The 17091-nt window shown below is 43.1% G+C and overlaps 1 protein-coding gene and 1 long non-coding RNA gene across 4 annotated transcripts in view; one reads left to right on the forward strand and one right to left on the reverse strand.

The window, feature by feature from the left end:
• Nucleotides 1-17091, reverse strand: part of LOC134966060 (uncharacterized) — a 173113-nt gene that overhangs the window by 29183 nt on the left and 126839 nt on the right. For 2 of the 3 annotated variants that reach the window (XR_010188573.1, XR_010188575.1), the window contains 2 exons: nt 8397-8492; nt 6007-6082 (listed from right to left, as the gene is read on the reverse strand). This is a non-coding gene — a long non-coding RNA (uncharacterized LOC134966060). The remainder of the gene's footprint in view (nt 1-6006; nt 6083-8396; nt 8493-17091) is intronic. The other variant, XR_010188574.1, reaches the window with a different exon arrangement.
• LOC134966057 (chemerin-like receptor 1) lies at nt 3901-13315 on the forward strand. The gene is made up of 2 exons (XM_063942520.1): nt 3901-4018; nt 10628-13315. The coding sequence occupies exon 2, from the start codon at nt 10639-10641 to the stop codon at nt 11731-11733; it is 1095 nt and encodes a 364-aa protein (XP_063798590.1). The 5' UTR covers nt 3901-4018; nt 10628-10638; the 3' UTR covers nt 11734-13315.

Raw genomic sequence — 17091 nt, forward strand, 5'->3', positions numbered from 1 at the left:
TTAGATACCTCCTGCAGTATTAGCATATTTTTGCACAGCAAAAATGCAGCTACTAAGCAACAGTGTCAGGGTCAAATGCAGGATTACTAGAGGGAGGGTTCCAAATGCAATCCACAATCTCTCACTCTGAGGAACATTGGAACAAGTGCTGGAGCCTGGGGGGGGGGGCAGTAGAAGAACCTAGTATTGAGCGTGGCTACATCGCAGACAGGGCGAACGGTGTGCCTAGGTGCGCATGTGCCTCGGCCCACTGCCGAGCGTACATAGATGCTCCCATTCACTTTGAATGAGGCACATGCGCGTCTACGATGCACGCACACCCCGTTTGCTCCCGGCGGTCCACCTCGCTGGGCTTGCCCAGGCACTGACAGAGCCATGATTAGCGTGGCTCCATCTGTAAGTGGTCAGCAAAAGGTTAACTATCCCATATTAAATAAATACACAAACATAATAGAACTAGTAGGAGACAGAACTACACTTTCTATACACTCAGTCTCCCACCTTATGGTAAGGCTCCTGTCTCTTCTTACTGGCAGCTACTCTCTGGTCCAGTGCACTGATTGAACACTCAGGATCTTACTCAGGTTTGTTTGCAAAAAAAAAAAAAAAAAAACACACTAATGGACAAAACCATGTTGCATTGCAGGTGGGGCATATGTAACATGTGCAGAGAGATTTAGATGGGGTGGGTTATATTGTTTCTGTGCAGAGTACATCATGGTTTTGCCCATTAGTGTGCTTGTTTGGTTTGCTAACCAACCTGAATAATCCCCTCAGATCCACAAACACAGCAATCTTAGTAGATCTCTGTCAGATCCATGGGTCATGCAGCCAGCAGAAGGTGTTGCAGGTAATCCAATGCTGTGTCCTAGGAGCTGCACGGATCACTAGTGCAAGCAGGAGGCATCTACTTATATCAGATGCCTGCTGCTGCACTGCAATATTAATGCCAAGGAAGCAGCAGAGATGCACCAACCACATCTGAATGAGGCCTATTGCTAAGAAAGCAGGTGGCACTCCATTACTAAGGGCAGGTGTGGGGAGCAGGTAGATAAGCCTGTGCTTGTGAATACAATGTATTTGTAAGTTTCATAGTGAAAAAATCAGCAGCTGTACTGAGCTCATCTAATCGGGTGTAGTATGTTATGCCGGTGGTCGGGTTCCTGGCGCTCAGCATACAGGCACCAGGATCCCAACCGCCAGCATGCCGGAAGTGGGGCGAGCACAAATGAGCCCCTTGCAGGCTCTCTGCACTAGCCATGCTGCGGCCACAGTGGCGAACTTCGCACGCCACGCTATTTATTCTCCCTCCAGGGGGGTCGTGGGCCCCCAAGAGGGAGAATATGTGTCGGTATGCTGGGTGTCGGGATTCTGGCACTGGTATACTGAGCACCAGGATCACAACAGCCAGCATACTGAATACCACCCCATCGAATCTAATCTTTCCTCTTCTGCTGCTCTCAGGAGGGTCAGAACGGATTTATGTTTGTAATCAGTGTTAGAGCCAGGACTAAGGGACTAAGCAAAGATATGGGGGGTCACTCCGACCCGATCGCATTGTGCTTTTGTTCGCACAGCTGAAACCGGGTCACTACTGCGCACGCGCGTCATTCCTGGGCAACGGCAAAGGGAACGAAGAAAGCAATTGCAGCGGCGATCGCTTTAAAGATAGACAAGTTTTGGGCGTTCCTGGGCGGCAACACAGTGTTCGGACCCGTTTTCTGGGAGTGGTAAGAAAAACGCAGGCGTGTCCAGGGCGGGTGCTTGACGTCAGAGCCAGGACCGAACAGGCTGAAAACGTTGCAGCTGGTAAGTATGTCTAGACTTACTTAGAAACTGCACAAATGTTTTCCCATAGCAGAGCTGCCCAAGCGAACACAGCCTTGCTATGGGAAAAAACCCACCCCCATAGGCGGAGTATAGTTGATCGCACGGGCTGCAAAAAGCAGCTACGTGCGATTAACTCGGGATGACCCCCATGGTTCCGTTGTATCTTTTGCACTGAGAGTGATTGGGTGTGACACAGAAGGTAGACATTGTAAAGATTCTCAGTCATTAGGTCAACAGCATTAGGTCGACAGTCAAAAGGTTGACATGGTCGAAAGGTTGGCAGTCAAAAAGTCAACAGGGTCAAAAGGTCGACAATAAAAAGGTTGACAGGGTTAAAATGTCGACAGTCAAAAGGTCGGCGGGGTCAAAAGGTCGACTTGAAAAGGGTAGACACAAAAAAAGTATTTTTTTAAAAAATTCGTATTTTTAAACATATTTCATCCAAATTGGTGAAGCGTGGCGCTTCGGGCTCGGTGGCTTGCTCCGCTTCACTCGCCACAAGGTTACTAAAAGGTAATACGGCCTAATTCAGACCTGGTCGCAGCAGCAACATTTTTCTCTAATGGGCAAAACCATGTGCACTGCAGGTGGGGCAGATATAACATTTGCAGAGAGAGTTAGATTTGGGTGGGTTATATTGTTTTTGTGCAGAGTAATATTGGCTGCTTTATTTTTACACTGCAATTTAGAATTCAGTTTGAACACACCCCACCCAAATCTAACTCTCTCTGCACATGTTACATCTGCCCCACCTGCAGTGCACATGGTTTTGCCCATTAGAGAAAAAAAATTCTGCTGCGATCAGATCTGAATTAGAGGGGTAATTCAGACCTGATCGCTGTTTTTGCACAGCGGGCTATCAGGTCTGAACTGCACATGCGTATGCACGGCAATGCGCAGACGGACCACAGCAACAGGGGGACGCCGGGCAGTGATGGGATGGTGTGACAAATCCGAACAACCAGCGATTGTAAGAAGATTGACAGGAAGAGGGCGTTTGTGGGTGGCAACTAACCGTTTTTAAGGAGTGTCCGGAAAAATGCAGGAGGGACCAGTAGTTTGGAGGGAGGGATTCAGCTCCGGCCCCAGTCACCGCACTGGAAAAGTAAGTCCTGGGCTGCACAGAGACTGCACAAAATTAGTTTGTGCAGCTCTGCTACACATCCGAATGCACACTTGCACAGCCATCTCTCCTCCCCCTGTAGGCGGCGAATACCTGATCGCAGGGATGCAAAATACGCACCCTAGCGATCAGGTCTGAATTACCCTTTTGGCCCATCATTTGTGACATAGATAATAAGTGCAGCAAAAGTTGCAAAAACATGAAAACCCCCTAAAAAAACATGTGTCAGCCATATGTGTGTCGACTTTTTTCTTGGCGGTCTTTTGACCCTGCCAACCTTTTGACTGTCGACTCTATGGTATTGACCTATTGACTGTTGACCTTGTAACTCTCTATCAACCACCTCCCGAGTGATCACTAGTAGCACACCCAGTGCACACCAATGTGCCAAGTTGGCGCTGAAGGAGGCATGGTGCATTAGAAGTGGGTGGTGCTGGGGGTGTGGTGCCATGATCACGCCATCATGACACCACCTCCCGCTACACAATGCCATGATTACTTGTATTGTGAAGCAGGGGGCAGACATCTGTGTATAATTACAGTGTTGTAAATGGAGTTTATGCTGGATCCTAATATAAATCATGGAGCAGTGAAAAAAGTGGAGAAGTGAGCTAGTGGAGAAGTTGCCCATGGCAACCCATCAGCTGCCATTTTATATACTGCATTTTATATATGTTACCTTAACACTGATTGGTTGCTATGGGCAACATCGCCACTGGCTCAATTCTCCACACTTTTTACTACTTTAATGAATAGACTCCAAAGGGTGCTGAGCTGCATAAGCGTAAAATAGCTGCCTCTCACTCCGTTTTCTTTGCCCCTTTCTGAGCTTTAGCTTCTCTGTAATTTCTTTCCTCCAATAATTCCCACATCAAAGAGCGAGCTAGACTCTAGTAATAGTGGTTTTCCTGCCTTCTTTCAGGAGAGAATGGGTTACAGAGGGAAAAGACAGTGCAGCTCTGAGTCACAAAGTCACTCAGCTCTGGATATTCCAGCTGTTTCTTAGAGCAGGAGCTTCACGTCCAGTGAGAAGGGGTGAAAGACACGAATCCTCTTACACAACAGGTATGAAATCTGCTAACACTCTGACATCAAGGTGTTTTTACACCTCGCGTGTCTCCTCTTTCCCTCGGGACTGCACTGGTGACCTTTATCTCATAATACTATTAGAATAGTGGTTCTCAAACTCGGTCCTCAGGACTCCACACAGTTCATGTTTTGCAGGTAACCCAGCAGGTTCACAGGTGTATTCATTATTCACTGACACATTTTAAAAGGTCCACAGGTGGAGCAAATGATTTCACTTGTGATTCTGTGATGAGACCTGGAAAACATGCACTGTGTGGGGTCCTGAGGACCGAGTTTGAGAACCTGTGTATTAGAATAATAATCACATCTTACTCTCCTCAAATGATTTATCTAACAAAATAACAGCATAAGTGTTTCTTTACTTATCAAACAACTACAGGGAGATGTACTGTATCACGCCTTTAGAGAGAGATAAAGTGGAGAAATGACCAAATCAGCTTCTGTCTCTTATCTAGCACGGTCTTTGAAATGACAAAAGCTGGTGGAGTTCTTTGGGCAACGTTATCCCTCTCCGAAGCTTGATAGATTTCCCCCCTAGTGTTATGACTTGGATTCCTTATACCGAAATATGAGAACCAACGCAAACAGAATTATATGCAAAATAGCTAAGGGATCTATAAATGGGTATTGGCAAAACTTGTGGTTTTGGGATATAGGGGTTTTCCGTAGTTTGGGGTACCACTAAAACACTTTTATAAGTAATCCCTATATTTCCCATTACTACTCCTGGCATTCACCTCCTCATTGTATTGTTTAGCAGATCTCCTTATAGTAATTCCAGAAAGAAAACACTTGGTGATCATATATAAGATAAAACTACAGAGCTTCAGTGATTTACTGTTTTCACCCTCCATTTTCACCGACATTCTACATAACATATTTCCAGTAAAAGATAACGTATTTCAGAATTGCCAACATGTTCTCAGCAGATTGTGTATTTTCTCATCAAAGCTTGTGCAACTATAAACTCCATCACTTCATGATGCAGGTTCAATTTTCCATGGTGTTTACTGCATGGGTAAAGCACTGGGATTAATGCCTGGAGCTATTCAATTATTAGTCAATCCCCCCATGTGTTGTCAGTAATATGTGTTATCCTAAAGAGTCCTAGTTAATGCCATAATGTAAGGGTTACCCCATGCCTTAAGACGCAGAGAGTGCATTTAACTCAATTTTTTCCTTGCGTCTCCTTGGGTAGTAAATTGAATAGCTTGTGACTGCCATTTAGCCCACAGCTAATTGAATCTGCCCCCCTGTTTACTGAAACTGAGAATCATGTACGTTTATTGATTGTAAATACTACTTTCATTAAATTGTAACTATTTAGAGAATAGGAGTAGATGTCTAACATGCAGACAAAGCATGATTTGGACCACGCTGGAAAATTGAACATCTCCACTTTCTGGAAGTTAGCGACAAATGCAAACTACTGTATGACTCTATATATGCCCGTCTTGGAAAATGCTTACTTTTTAATTATTTTTTTATATTATAACAGCACAAATGTCAGATAGACGTCATCTGGCTGTTTGCAGCTGCTGGCCAGACATCGGGGGTAATTCCAAGTTGATCGCAGCAGGAAATTTTTTAGCAGTTGGGCAAAACCATGTGCACTGCAGGTGTGTCAGATATAACATTTGCAGAGAGAGTTAGATTTGGGTGGGTTATTTTATTTCTGTGCAGGGTAAATACTGGCTGCTTTATTTTTACACTGCAAATTAGATTGCAGATTGAACACACCACACCCAAATCTAACTCTCTCTGCACATGTTATATCTGCCTCCCCTGTAGTGCACATGGTTTTGCCCAATTGCTAACAGAATTCCTGCTGCGATCAACTTGGAATTACCCCCATCATGCAGATATCCTTTAGTTGTAGTGATTAGGGCTAGCACTTAAAGATAATGCCAATCATTTATAGTAACCCCTTCACACTGAAGCAAGGAAAAATAGTCACACTCCACCTGTATCTTTTCTTGTGTTAAATGTATTGCCCTATAAATCCCTTGCTCATCAAGTCATTCATTCAGTCCATGTAAACTATAATAGAAAAATAAATATAAATGTGAAGTTCAGAAGAGAAGAATACTATAGAAATTGCATATTTATTGTGGATGATTTTGCATTGGTCATGCTGATACAAGTACATTTATATTTTTAAAGCATTCACTTGCTGCCAAACCACAATATTTAAGATTTCAATACAATTTGGGGCAGTAAGGAATCTTTATTCACTAGAATGTATGATCTCTGAGTCACTGGAACTGGCGTTTTGATAGGAGCCCATCCCAGTGATCAGCATCTTTCCCCCACTGCCTACTGCACATTTGTCGATGTCCATCAGCACACGTGCATGCAGGTAGCATCAGGGAGGATCCTGTGGACCCTTCTCCAGAAAAAATACAGAGTGTAGCCTATAGAGTACATTGGCTAATGACATGTTAAAATGGCATTAGCTACTGGGGAAAAGCTCCAGAATATGAAGCTTGGTAAATTAACCAATATAGCATCCCCCATAAAAGCTATGGGTCTGCTTTTGTGAATAAAAATGAAGGATCACAGCAAATATCTCCCCCTACATACATCCAGGAAATCCTTAATATTTATGAATATCTTTGAAAACAGGTGTTTTCTGGAGACATCTACAAATACAGTTTGATAAATGCGCCCCTACGTATCAGAAAAGTCATTCTTTCTTTTTAAAGAAAGCATACAGCATTCCTTTTACAGATTATATTAGCCATGTGCTCATAATTAGTTAACTATCTGTTCAAAAGACCTGCATATTATAAAACATATTTTATTGTTTAGTATATCCCTTTCTCACATTGGGGGTCATTCCGAGTTGTTCGCTCGCTAGCAGTTTTTAGCAGCCGTGCAAACGCTCTGCCGCCCACTGAGGAGTGTACTTTAGCTTAGCAGAAGTGCGAATGCCTGTGCAGTCGAGCTCTGTGAAAACAGTTTGTGCAGTTTCAGAGTAGCTCAAAACCTACTCAGCGCTTGCGATCACTTCAGCCTCTTCGTGTCCGGATTTGACGTCATACACCCGCCTAGCAAACACCCAGCCACGCCTGCATTTTTTCAGACACGCCTGCGTTTTTGCAAACACTCCCTGAAAATGGTCAGTTGACACCCAGAAATGCTCCTTTCCTGTCAATCTTCTTGCGGCCATCAGTGCGAAGTAAAACCTCGCTAGAACCTGTGCACAACCACAATGGCCTTTGTACCCGTACATCGTGCGTGCGCATTGCGGTGCATACGCATGCGCAGCAATGTCGATTTTTTGCCTCATCGCTGCGCAGCAAAAAAACGTAACGACTGATCAACTCGCAATGACCCCCATTGTTCAAGTCAATTGGTAAAGCTGCATTGTTTTTTTGCCAAAACCTGATAGATCTGAAATGTTTTGTAATGATTTTCAGAAGAAAAACAGATCTTGATTTGATGTGTATCCAATCCTAAAACGGAATAAGTAGATAAAAAAAATTCTTGGAAAGGTGGATAGACGACCTCAGATTTTGGCCGATTTGCTTTTGGGAACCACTTGCAATTAGAAAGTTCACTTTTTACAGTAGGGTAATACTTCCAGGAAGGTCAATAAACTGACAACAGACAGTTGATTTTGGTAGTGTTGTTCCAGAAAAGCTTTAAAGATGAAGAGAAATTTACAGGAAGTGCCCTAGGGGAAGATTTACAGTATCAAAACTTACAGACAGATAAAGTGGAAAAAGATAAATTACCAACCAATTGGCTCCAACTCCAAACACAGCCTGTAACCATATTTGGCACTGAATATTCTTCCATTTTGAAAACACAACTAATGTGCATAAAAGTTTAGCACTGCAGGAGAGATGTATCCAGCCTTGCAGTGAGTTGAAGTAGAGAAGTAACAAAGCAACTTCTGTCAATTCTTAGACTGTGCTAGATAGATGACAGTTACTGGTACAATTCAGCCTGACCATACCAACATAAGCATCCAAGTACCGCCTCCAAACAAGTGCCACCCCTAGGCATGTGCCTCTCCTGTCTAATGGGAAATTTGCCACTGGTGCCAGGTTCAATTGAAGTTGGTGCACCTATAAAGTTTTCCTTTAGCATATAAGTCATGGTCCCCTATACTTTAATGGTGATATCCCGCAATGTTTCTAAAGCAGTGGGCAGCTCCACATGATACTGTGACTGTTTGGGCCTGTAATTGCTTCTTGATTAGTTTGTAAAAGGACATGGATTTCCACATAACTGTTTTTTTAGCCATTTAGGATACTGAGGAGCACAAACAAAGAAATGTATAACCCTTATAGTGGTTATGTGTTGAAAATCTCCAAGTATAAGAATTAGATTAATAATTGCTTACCTGGTCGAATGGGTTGTTTCAAGTGAACACATTTAAGGAAATCCTGAAATCATGACCTGTCCAGGGGAACTTCAGGAACTGAGTTGAAAAGTACTTCTGTATATAAAGTAAAAAAAAAAATCACACAGATATCTTGATACAAGGTTGAATGCAAATCTTCCGGTTGTGCTGCCAATTTGGGTCACAGAAATAATTTCGTAAATTTGCCCATATGTAGTGTTGTATGACTCTTGTAGTGCTCCCTCCCACTGACTGCAAGTTTGATTTTAAACCCATCATCAGTATCATTATCATCATCAACATCATCATTGTCATCATCACCATCATCATCATCATCATTAATGTCATCATTATCATCATCAGTGTATGAATATTTACCGCAAATTATATGCCTGGAAATTGGCATCTTTACGCTTAGGTCCAAGTCTGCAGTTGTGTTGACATGCTCTCAGTGAACATTGTGTACATGTGAAAGTCCTGTTACATTCCAGTTACACCTCATCAGCATGGGTGTATCAACACCCTGGGGTGCCTGTACGCAGCACCCCCTCCATGGCATAGCAACTGTCCCTGCTTCTGTGGCTAATGCCATCTTCCCAGTGATATTAAGGAAGATGGCACATGCACCGGGGATTGTAAAGGCTCTGGCAAAGTGTCATTGGCCTTGCTTTCAATGTGTAGCACCACCTTTCCAGAGAAATCACTGGAAAGATGGCGCTGGCTGTAGAAGGCCCTATACTTACTGGCAACAGTGTGAGGTATGCTCTAGGAGCAGGAAGTGGAGGGAAGGGCCTCCCCCATTACCCAGGGTTCATTGTGCAATGCACCCCATGCACCCTATATAGATACTGTAAGTCTACGCTCTTCAGTCGCTAGTGGAGATGCACCTGAAATGTGTATAACTCTACATTTGCAGCTCTTGTGGTGCAAAGACACACAGAATATGTGCCGCAAACAGTAGTACATTCATCTCTCGGTTACAGTGTGTTAGCTCTCTAACTTAATTTGAAGACTTGAAGTGTATTATTATCTCTATTATCTGACCGGTCGCAAAATGAGGACTAAACATCAGAATTTATTTTTATCCCAGGACATACTGTACTTGAGGAATTTATGAGGAACTATTCGATGAAGTGAATCACTAACAATTTGGTGTTTATACAAAAGTGTACAGATTAAACATAATACAGCAGGCCTTCAGAAAATAGAGAAGTGTTCCACCACACTTCCCTAAATAACCTGAGGAATAATATAGAATTTCCCAATCTGGTGCTTCATTTAAACCAATAGTCATCTTCATAGGTTTTTCCTCATAATAAAGTAAAAAAGAGACATATAACAATACTGAACCATGTGGTTCTTAGAAATAGAAGACTATGTGGAACCTCTCCAAGAGAGGAGGGGGAATCTAATTGGCCTCAGGGTCTGATTCAAATAGCGAGAATTACCCCATACACAGAGGTGGACTTTTCATAGCAGCTTCTGGAGCTGTGAGGAGAAGTGCACGTTTAAAGTTACTCTCTGGGGTTTAACATGCAGGGAAACTCATTCATTCCATGTTTTATGCGGAATCAATGAGTTAGTAAGCATATACACAGGGTAAAGGTGGTTTTATTGAATAGCTCCAGATATGAGACCTAGAGCTATTACCTGTGCAACAAACTCTCGGTTTATTGGATTCCCCCAAAATGTATACAAGACAGAAGTGTAATAGATTGGCTAGCCAGGCTATCACATGGCTGGCCTGTCCTATCTGGCCATTGGCTCTTCTGCAGTTTGTCAAATTGCTAGATGACCAGTCCAGCCATGTCTGTGTATCACAGTATGAAAAAGATGGGAAAGTCTTCCAATTATAATATTGTATCAACTAATGTCAATAGTTATCACCAGTGTTTGGTCAGTGTTTCATTGATTATATTGTTTTTTGCATTTTGCTAAATCTTAGAATAGTATCCTGTGTATCTCTTAGTAGTTTAACTAACATAATTTAAAAATAGTAAAATAATGAGGAAATGTGTTCTAAAGTCTTTACTTATGTTGCTTATTTTAGAAGAACAAGCAGTATGTATGTTATCACCCTTTGCTTTGTTATATATTAATTATGTTTGCTACTATATTTGTTTTATGTCGTTTATGGTAGTGGTGTGTCCAAAATTATAATCCACTTTTCAAAAAAATCTATGATCGTTCCCTATTTTCATCTCTGCAATAACTAATACAATGTGTTTCAGGACTGGATAACATGGAAAATTCTACCTCATATCTACTCTCACCAGACCCCCTGGGACTGCAATGGGAGGAGGAAGAAGAACATGTACCAACCGAAGAGATACCCTCAGAACTGGATACCGCACTCCGTTATCTGTCTATTATAATTTACAGCATATCTTTTCTGCTGGGAACAATTGGGAATGGCTTGGTGATTTGGATTGCTGGTTTTAGGATGAAGAGGACAGTCAACACCGTGTGGTTTATGAACCTTGCCATTGCGGACTTCATCTTTACTTTTTTCTTGCCTTTAAGTATAACATACACAGCACTTGGATTTGATTGGCCCTTTGGCACCATACTGTGCAAATTCAACAGTACTGTAGCTTTCCTCAACTTGTTTGCCAGCGTCTTCCTGCTGACTATTATCAGTGCTGACCGCTGCGTCTCTGTAGTGAGACCTGTGTGGGCCCAAAACCATAGATCTCCCAAACTGGCGACAATAATTGCATTTTCCATCTGGCTGACTGCTTTGTGCCTCTGTTTACCATACATGGCATTTAGAGATACTATTAGAGATAATGAGACCAATGTGACACATTGCTATAACAACTATGCCTTCTCAAATGACTTTGAAGACTTGGAGGTCGTAGCTGTCAGGTCCATGAGGCACCAGGTTATGATATCTGTCCGCTTTCTTTTTGGGTTCTTGCTCCCTTTTGGGCTCATCCTAGTTTTTTATTCTTTAATGGCTCTGAAGTTGAGAAGAAGTCAATTTTCATGGTCCAGCCGACCCTTCAGGGTTATGGCAACTGTCGTGGCTGCTTTTTTTGTGTGCTGGTTTCCATATCACGTCCTTTCTGTACTGGAAGTCATCATGCACCACTTGGACAACAAAGGATTGAAAACTGCAGTTCTCATTGGAAGTCCTCTAGCTACCAGCCTGGCCTTCTTCAACAGTTGCTTAAACCCTTTCCTTTATGTCTTCTTGGGACGAGACTTCAAAGAATCATTGCGCAGGTCCATTCTTTCTGCCTTTGAAAGCGCATTTAGTGAGGACCATGGCAGATCCAATTATAGCCAGGGAAAGTCTAAATCTCTTTCAGACCAAGAGTCTCACTTCACCTGACTGAGCCTGGAAATGTGTAATGAAAACCTCAGTATAAATGATTAATACAGTGATCAAACATGAAATATTTTGGACACTGCTAAAATACATTTGGAGAAATTGCAATACATTTTACTGAGTAATATGGCTGAAATTGGTTTTGCTCCTGTGGATCTTAAACTGTTGTTTATTCATGCCTGAGATATTTTAAAATAAAGACTTTCAATATCAGTTTTGCCACCTTGGAACGGAAAAGAGCTAGAATGTCGAAAGTAGAAGCTTATTTCTTCTTGATGAAGCTGATACACATGGGTCAAGCTTTCACAGAGTCTTTATCAAGCAAAAATGTTGCCTCTTGACCATGAAATACTCAGTTCGAGCATGTTCAGATCATGCATTTGAACTACAAGTCATTTTTCTTTTACAGTGGATTAGTTTTAAAGTGGTATTATAAAAAAGTTGATGGTGCCACTGTAGTTCCTCTACTTGCACTTGTCCCATGCAGCAAAACTTGCTAGTCCGGTTAGCAGGGCTGTAGAGAGAAATTCAGGTCTATGCGATGGGTGAGGCATGGCTAAATCATGGGGGTGTGGCCGTGTCCAGTCAAAAAAATTAAAATTATAATTGAAAACTACAGTACTATACTGTATACAGTATGAGGAGAGGGCCACTGGTATATCTGGCCCAAGGCCCCTATAGGGACCTTTAAAGAAACGTGGGCCCAGGTAATTAGACCCCACCTCCCTCCAGCTTTAAGGACAGTGGTTTAGCCTAAGCTTACATGTGAATGGTCTATGGTACAAAAATGCACCAGTAAGACATACAAATGGACACTGAGATGATAAATGTTGGGAATGCACAAGATTCCGTTGCAGGAAGTATGTCAGTAATGGGCCCTACACACTGGCCGTTTACACTGAAAGATATGAACGATCTTGTTCATTAATGAATGAGATATCGTTCATATCTTTCAGTGTGTATGCTTCAACGATGAACGATGCATGGCCCGTGCTCATTCATCGTAGGTGTCAACTCGTTTATGCATACAAGCCAGTATGGACAATATCGTCCATATTAGCATGCAGGGCTATGGGGCCGGGTGATGGGGGGAGTGAAGAACTTCACTCCCCCTGTCACCCCTCCTGCCATCAGGTCGTCCATTGGCCATATCGGCTGTCGGACACCTCGGCTGGCAGTCGGACAGTGTGTAGGCTCCTTAAAAGTGTAGGCACACTGCAATACTAAAATTAGAAAAAAACATTGTTTTGTGGTGTTGCTGAGGATACACTTTATTGCCTTTTCATTCCCGAAATGTCACAACAACTTATTTTAATGGAAATCATTCAAAAGTTGTTCAGTGAACTTTGCTGTATTTACAGGTATATAACATCTGCTCCAGACATGGGTCAAATATCATCATGTAAACAGAAATGAATCACACAGCAGGTTTAGGTTCTCTTCAACAAGCAATCAAAGTAAAAGCAGTAACATTATGATTTCATTGGATTGCTTCTGTGTGATGTAGTACTGCATAATTATTGTACTGATAGAGTACCTTGGCAGCACCCATCCAACACAACCTAGCATTGGAGCAATGATAAGTCAGTGTATACTTACCATTAATCAATAAAAAATGTACGCTATGATATCTTCAATATTTTCATTGTGGATTTGTTTAGGTGCATTTTACTAGCAACACACCTTATTGTACCCAGTCTTCATCTCTTATTCATTGGTTATCTTTCTAGTTATTTCAGTTGTTTCACATTGGAATGTTTGCCCCAGCACAGAGTATTTCAGGAGATGAGTATGCTTATCATAAAAAGGGAGGCTACCCATGTGATTATGGTGAAGGACCTAACAGAATGAAGTAAGCTAGATCTTGGAAGGAGAAGGGCCTTTGAACAGCACAAAGCAGAGATACAGAAGGAGGCAATGGTCAGACTGATTCATTAAGATTTGGGTATACTGTATACAATTTTAATTGATAGGTCACACATTCAGATTTTTCATTAGGGTTTTAATTTTTTAGGTTTAGTTTACTAGTTAACATTGATAAAATAATCTGTTATAATAAATAAAAAATAGATTTTGTGATAATAATTAAAAACAAACATTCTATTTACTGTTAGGGGCATAATTACAAATATTCAGGAATTTGTCCCGGTAATTACATTTTCTCATTACTGCATACTGGGGCAATATGAAGATAAGGGGGAGATTTATCAACGCTCGGAAAGAGATAAAGTAGAGAGAGAAAATGTTCCAACCAATCAGCTCCTACTGTCACTTCCATGTTACAGGCTGTGTTTGAAAAATGACAGTTAGGAGCTGATTGGTTGGTACTTTATCTCTCTCCACTTTATTTCACTCCAAACTTTGATAAATCTCCCCATAAGGTTTCACTGGAATTTATCAACAATCACATGTTGGGGCATGTGCTCCAATAAGAGCCTGTCTTGTGATGTGTACAAGTAAACTTATGATAACTTTCTGGCACTTTGTAAATCTCACAATTTAACAACCCCCTTATTGGGTCTGCTTTTGTGAATGAAAATGGTGGGACTGCAGCAGATAGCAACAAACTTTCTTAAAACCTGGAGATTAAGTACTTACTTAACTGTCTAAAGGACATCTTGGGCAAAATACCTTTGATAAATAAATATGCCCCTTACTCAGGGCCGGTGCAAGGTCTCCTGGCACCCTAGGCAAAACCTCTGCCTACTACCCCTTCCCCCTACCTGCCCTTCAGGAGAAAGGCATACTGCTGCTCACCCCCACCCCGTCTGTTGTATGGCTGCTCCCTTCTCCTCAGTCTGTGTGGGCTCCTGCTGCCCCGCCCCCCCACCCCACTCTTTTAAATGTCGTCTGTTCTATCCCCTCCACCATCTGTGTGTATGCCAACTGCTCCTCTCCCCCCCCCCTCCCTCCCCAGACTGCTGCTCTCCCCCTCTTTTCTTATTAAATGCAGAGAGTGCACTGTGCAGCCACCTTACCTGCAGGCTGCGATGCAGAGTTGGGACTGAGTAGTAGTGATGAGCACCGGAAATTTTTCGGGTTTTGTGTTTTGGTTTTGGGTTCGGTTCCGCGGCCGTGTTTTGGGTTCAAACGCGTTTTGGCAAAACCTCACCAAATTTTTTTTGTCGGATTCGGGTGTGTTTTGGATTCGGGTGTTTTTTTCAAAAAACCCTAAAAAACAGCTTAAATCATAGAATTTGGGGGTCATTTTGATCCCAAAGTATTATTAACCTCAATAACCATAATTTCCACTCATTTTCAGTCTATTCTGAACACCTCACACCTCACAATATTATTTTTAGTCCTAAAATTTGCACCGAGGTCGCTGGATGACTAAGCTCAGCGACCCAAGTGGCCGACACAAACACCTGGCCCATCTAGGAGTGGCACTGCAGTGTCACGCAGGATGGCCCTTCCAAAAAACACCCCCCAAACAGCACATGACGCAAAGAAGAAAAAAAAGAGGCGCAATGAGGTAGCTGTGTGAGTAAGCTAAGCAACCCTAGTGGCCGACACAAACACCTGGCCCATCTAGGAGTGGCACTGCAGTGTCACGCAGGATGGCCCTTCAAAAAAAAAAACACCCCCCAAACAGCACATGACGCAAAAAAAAAAAGAGGCGCAATGAGGTAGCTGTGTGACTAAGATAAGCGACCCAAGTGGCCGACACAAACACCTGGCCCATCTAGGAGTGGCACTGCAGTGTCACGCAGGATGGCCCTTCCAAAAACTACTCCCCAAACAGCACATGATGCAAAGAAAAATGAAAGAAAAAAGAGGTGCAAGATGGAATTGTCCTTGGACCCTCCCACCCACCCTTATGTTGTATAAACAGGACATGCACACTTTAACCAACCCATCATTTCAGTGACAGGGTCTGCCACACAACTGTGACTGAAATGACGGGTTGGTTTGGACCCCCACCAAAAAAGAAGCAATTAATCTCTCCTTGCACAAACTGGCTCTACAGAGGCAAGATGTCCACCTCATCATCATACTCCGATATATCACCGTGTACATCCCCCTCCTCACAGATTATCAATTCGTCCCCACTGGAATCCACCATCTCAGCTCCCTGTGTACTTTGTGGAGGCAATTGCTGCTGGTGAATGTCTCCACGGAGGAATTGATTATAATTCATTTTAATGAACATCATCTTCTCCACATTTTCTGGATGTAACCTCGTACGCCGATTGCTGACAAGGTGAGCGGCGGCACTATACACTCTTTCGGAGTACACACTTGTGGGAGGGCAACTTAGGTAGAATAAAGCCAGTTTGTGCAAGGGCCTCCAAATTGCCTCTTTTTCCTGCCAGTATAAGTACGGACTGTCTGACGTGCCTACTTGGATGCGGTCACTCATATAATCCTCCACCATTCTTTCAATGGGGAGAGAATCATATGCAGTGACAGTAGACGACATGTCCGTAATCGTTGTCAGGTCCTTCAGTCCGGACCAGATGTCAGCATCAGCAGTCGCTCCAGACTGCCCTGCATCACCGCCAGCGGTTGGGCTCGGAATTCTGAGCCTTTTCCTCGCACCCCCAGTTGCGGGAGAATGTGAAGGAGGAGATGTTGACAGGTCGCGTTCCGCTTGACTTGACAATTTTCTCACCAGCAGTTCTTTGAACCCCAGCAGACTTGTGTCTGCCGGAAAGAGAGATCCAAGGTAGGTTTTAAATCTAGGATCGAGCACGGTGGCCAAAATGTAGTGCTCTGATTTCAACAGATTGACCACCCGTGAATCCTTGTTAAGCGAATTAAGGGCTCCATCCACAAGTCCCACATGCCTAGCGGAATAGCTCTGTGTTAGCTCCTCCTTCAATGTCTCCAGCTTCTTCTGCAAAAGCCTGATGAGGGGAATGACCTGACTCAGGCTGGCAGTGTCTGAACTGACTTCACGTGTGGCAAGTTCAAAAGGTTGCAGAACCTTGCACAACGTTGAAATCATTCTCCACTGCGCTTGAGACAGGTGCATTCCACCTCCTATATCGTGCTCAGTTGTATAGGCTTGAATGGCCTTTTGCTGCTCCTCCAACCTCTGAAGCATATAGAGGGTTGAATTCCACCTCGTTACCACTTCTTGCTTCAGATGATGGCAGGGCAGGTTCAGGCGTTTTTGGTGGTGCTCCAGTCTTCTGTGTGTCTTCGGCAGGCGGTGGCTGAATGCCGAAAGTGTGCCGCAATTCTTCTGGCCACCGACAGCATCTCTTGCACGCCCCTGTCGTTTTTTAAATAATTCTGCACCACCAAATTCAAGGTATGTGCAAAACATGGGACGTGCTGGAATTTGCCCAGATTTAATGCACACACAATATTGCTGGCGTTGTCCGATGCCACAAATCCACAGGAGAGTCCAAT

Source organism: Pseudophryne corroboree, chromosome 10, assembly GCF_028390025.1.
Source record: "Pseudophryne corroboree isolate aPseCor3 chromosome 10, aPseCor3.hap2, whole genome shotgun sequence".
Classification (NCBI taxonomy): domain Eukaryota; kingdom Metazoa; phylum Chordata; class Amphibia; order Anura; family Myobatrachidae; genus Pseudophryne; species Pseudophryne corroboree.

Coding starts and splice junctions, on each gene's coding strand:
- LOC134966057 (XM_063942520.1), top strand. CDS start 10,639: ATGGAAAATTCTACCTCATATCTACTCTCACCAGACCCCCTGGGACTG.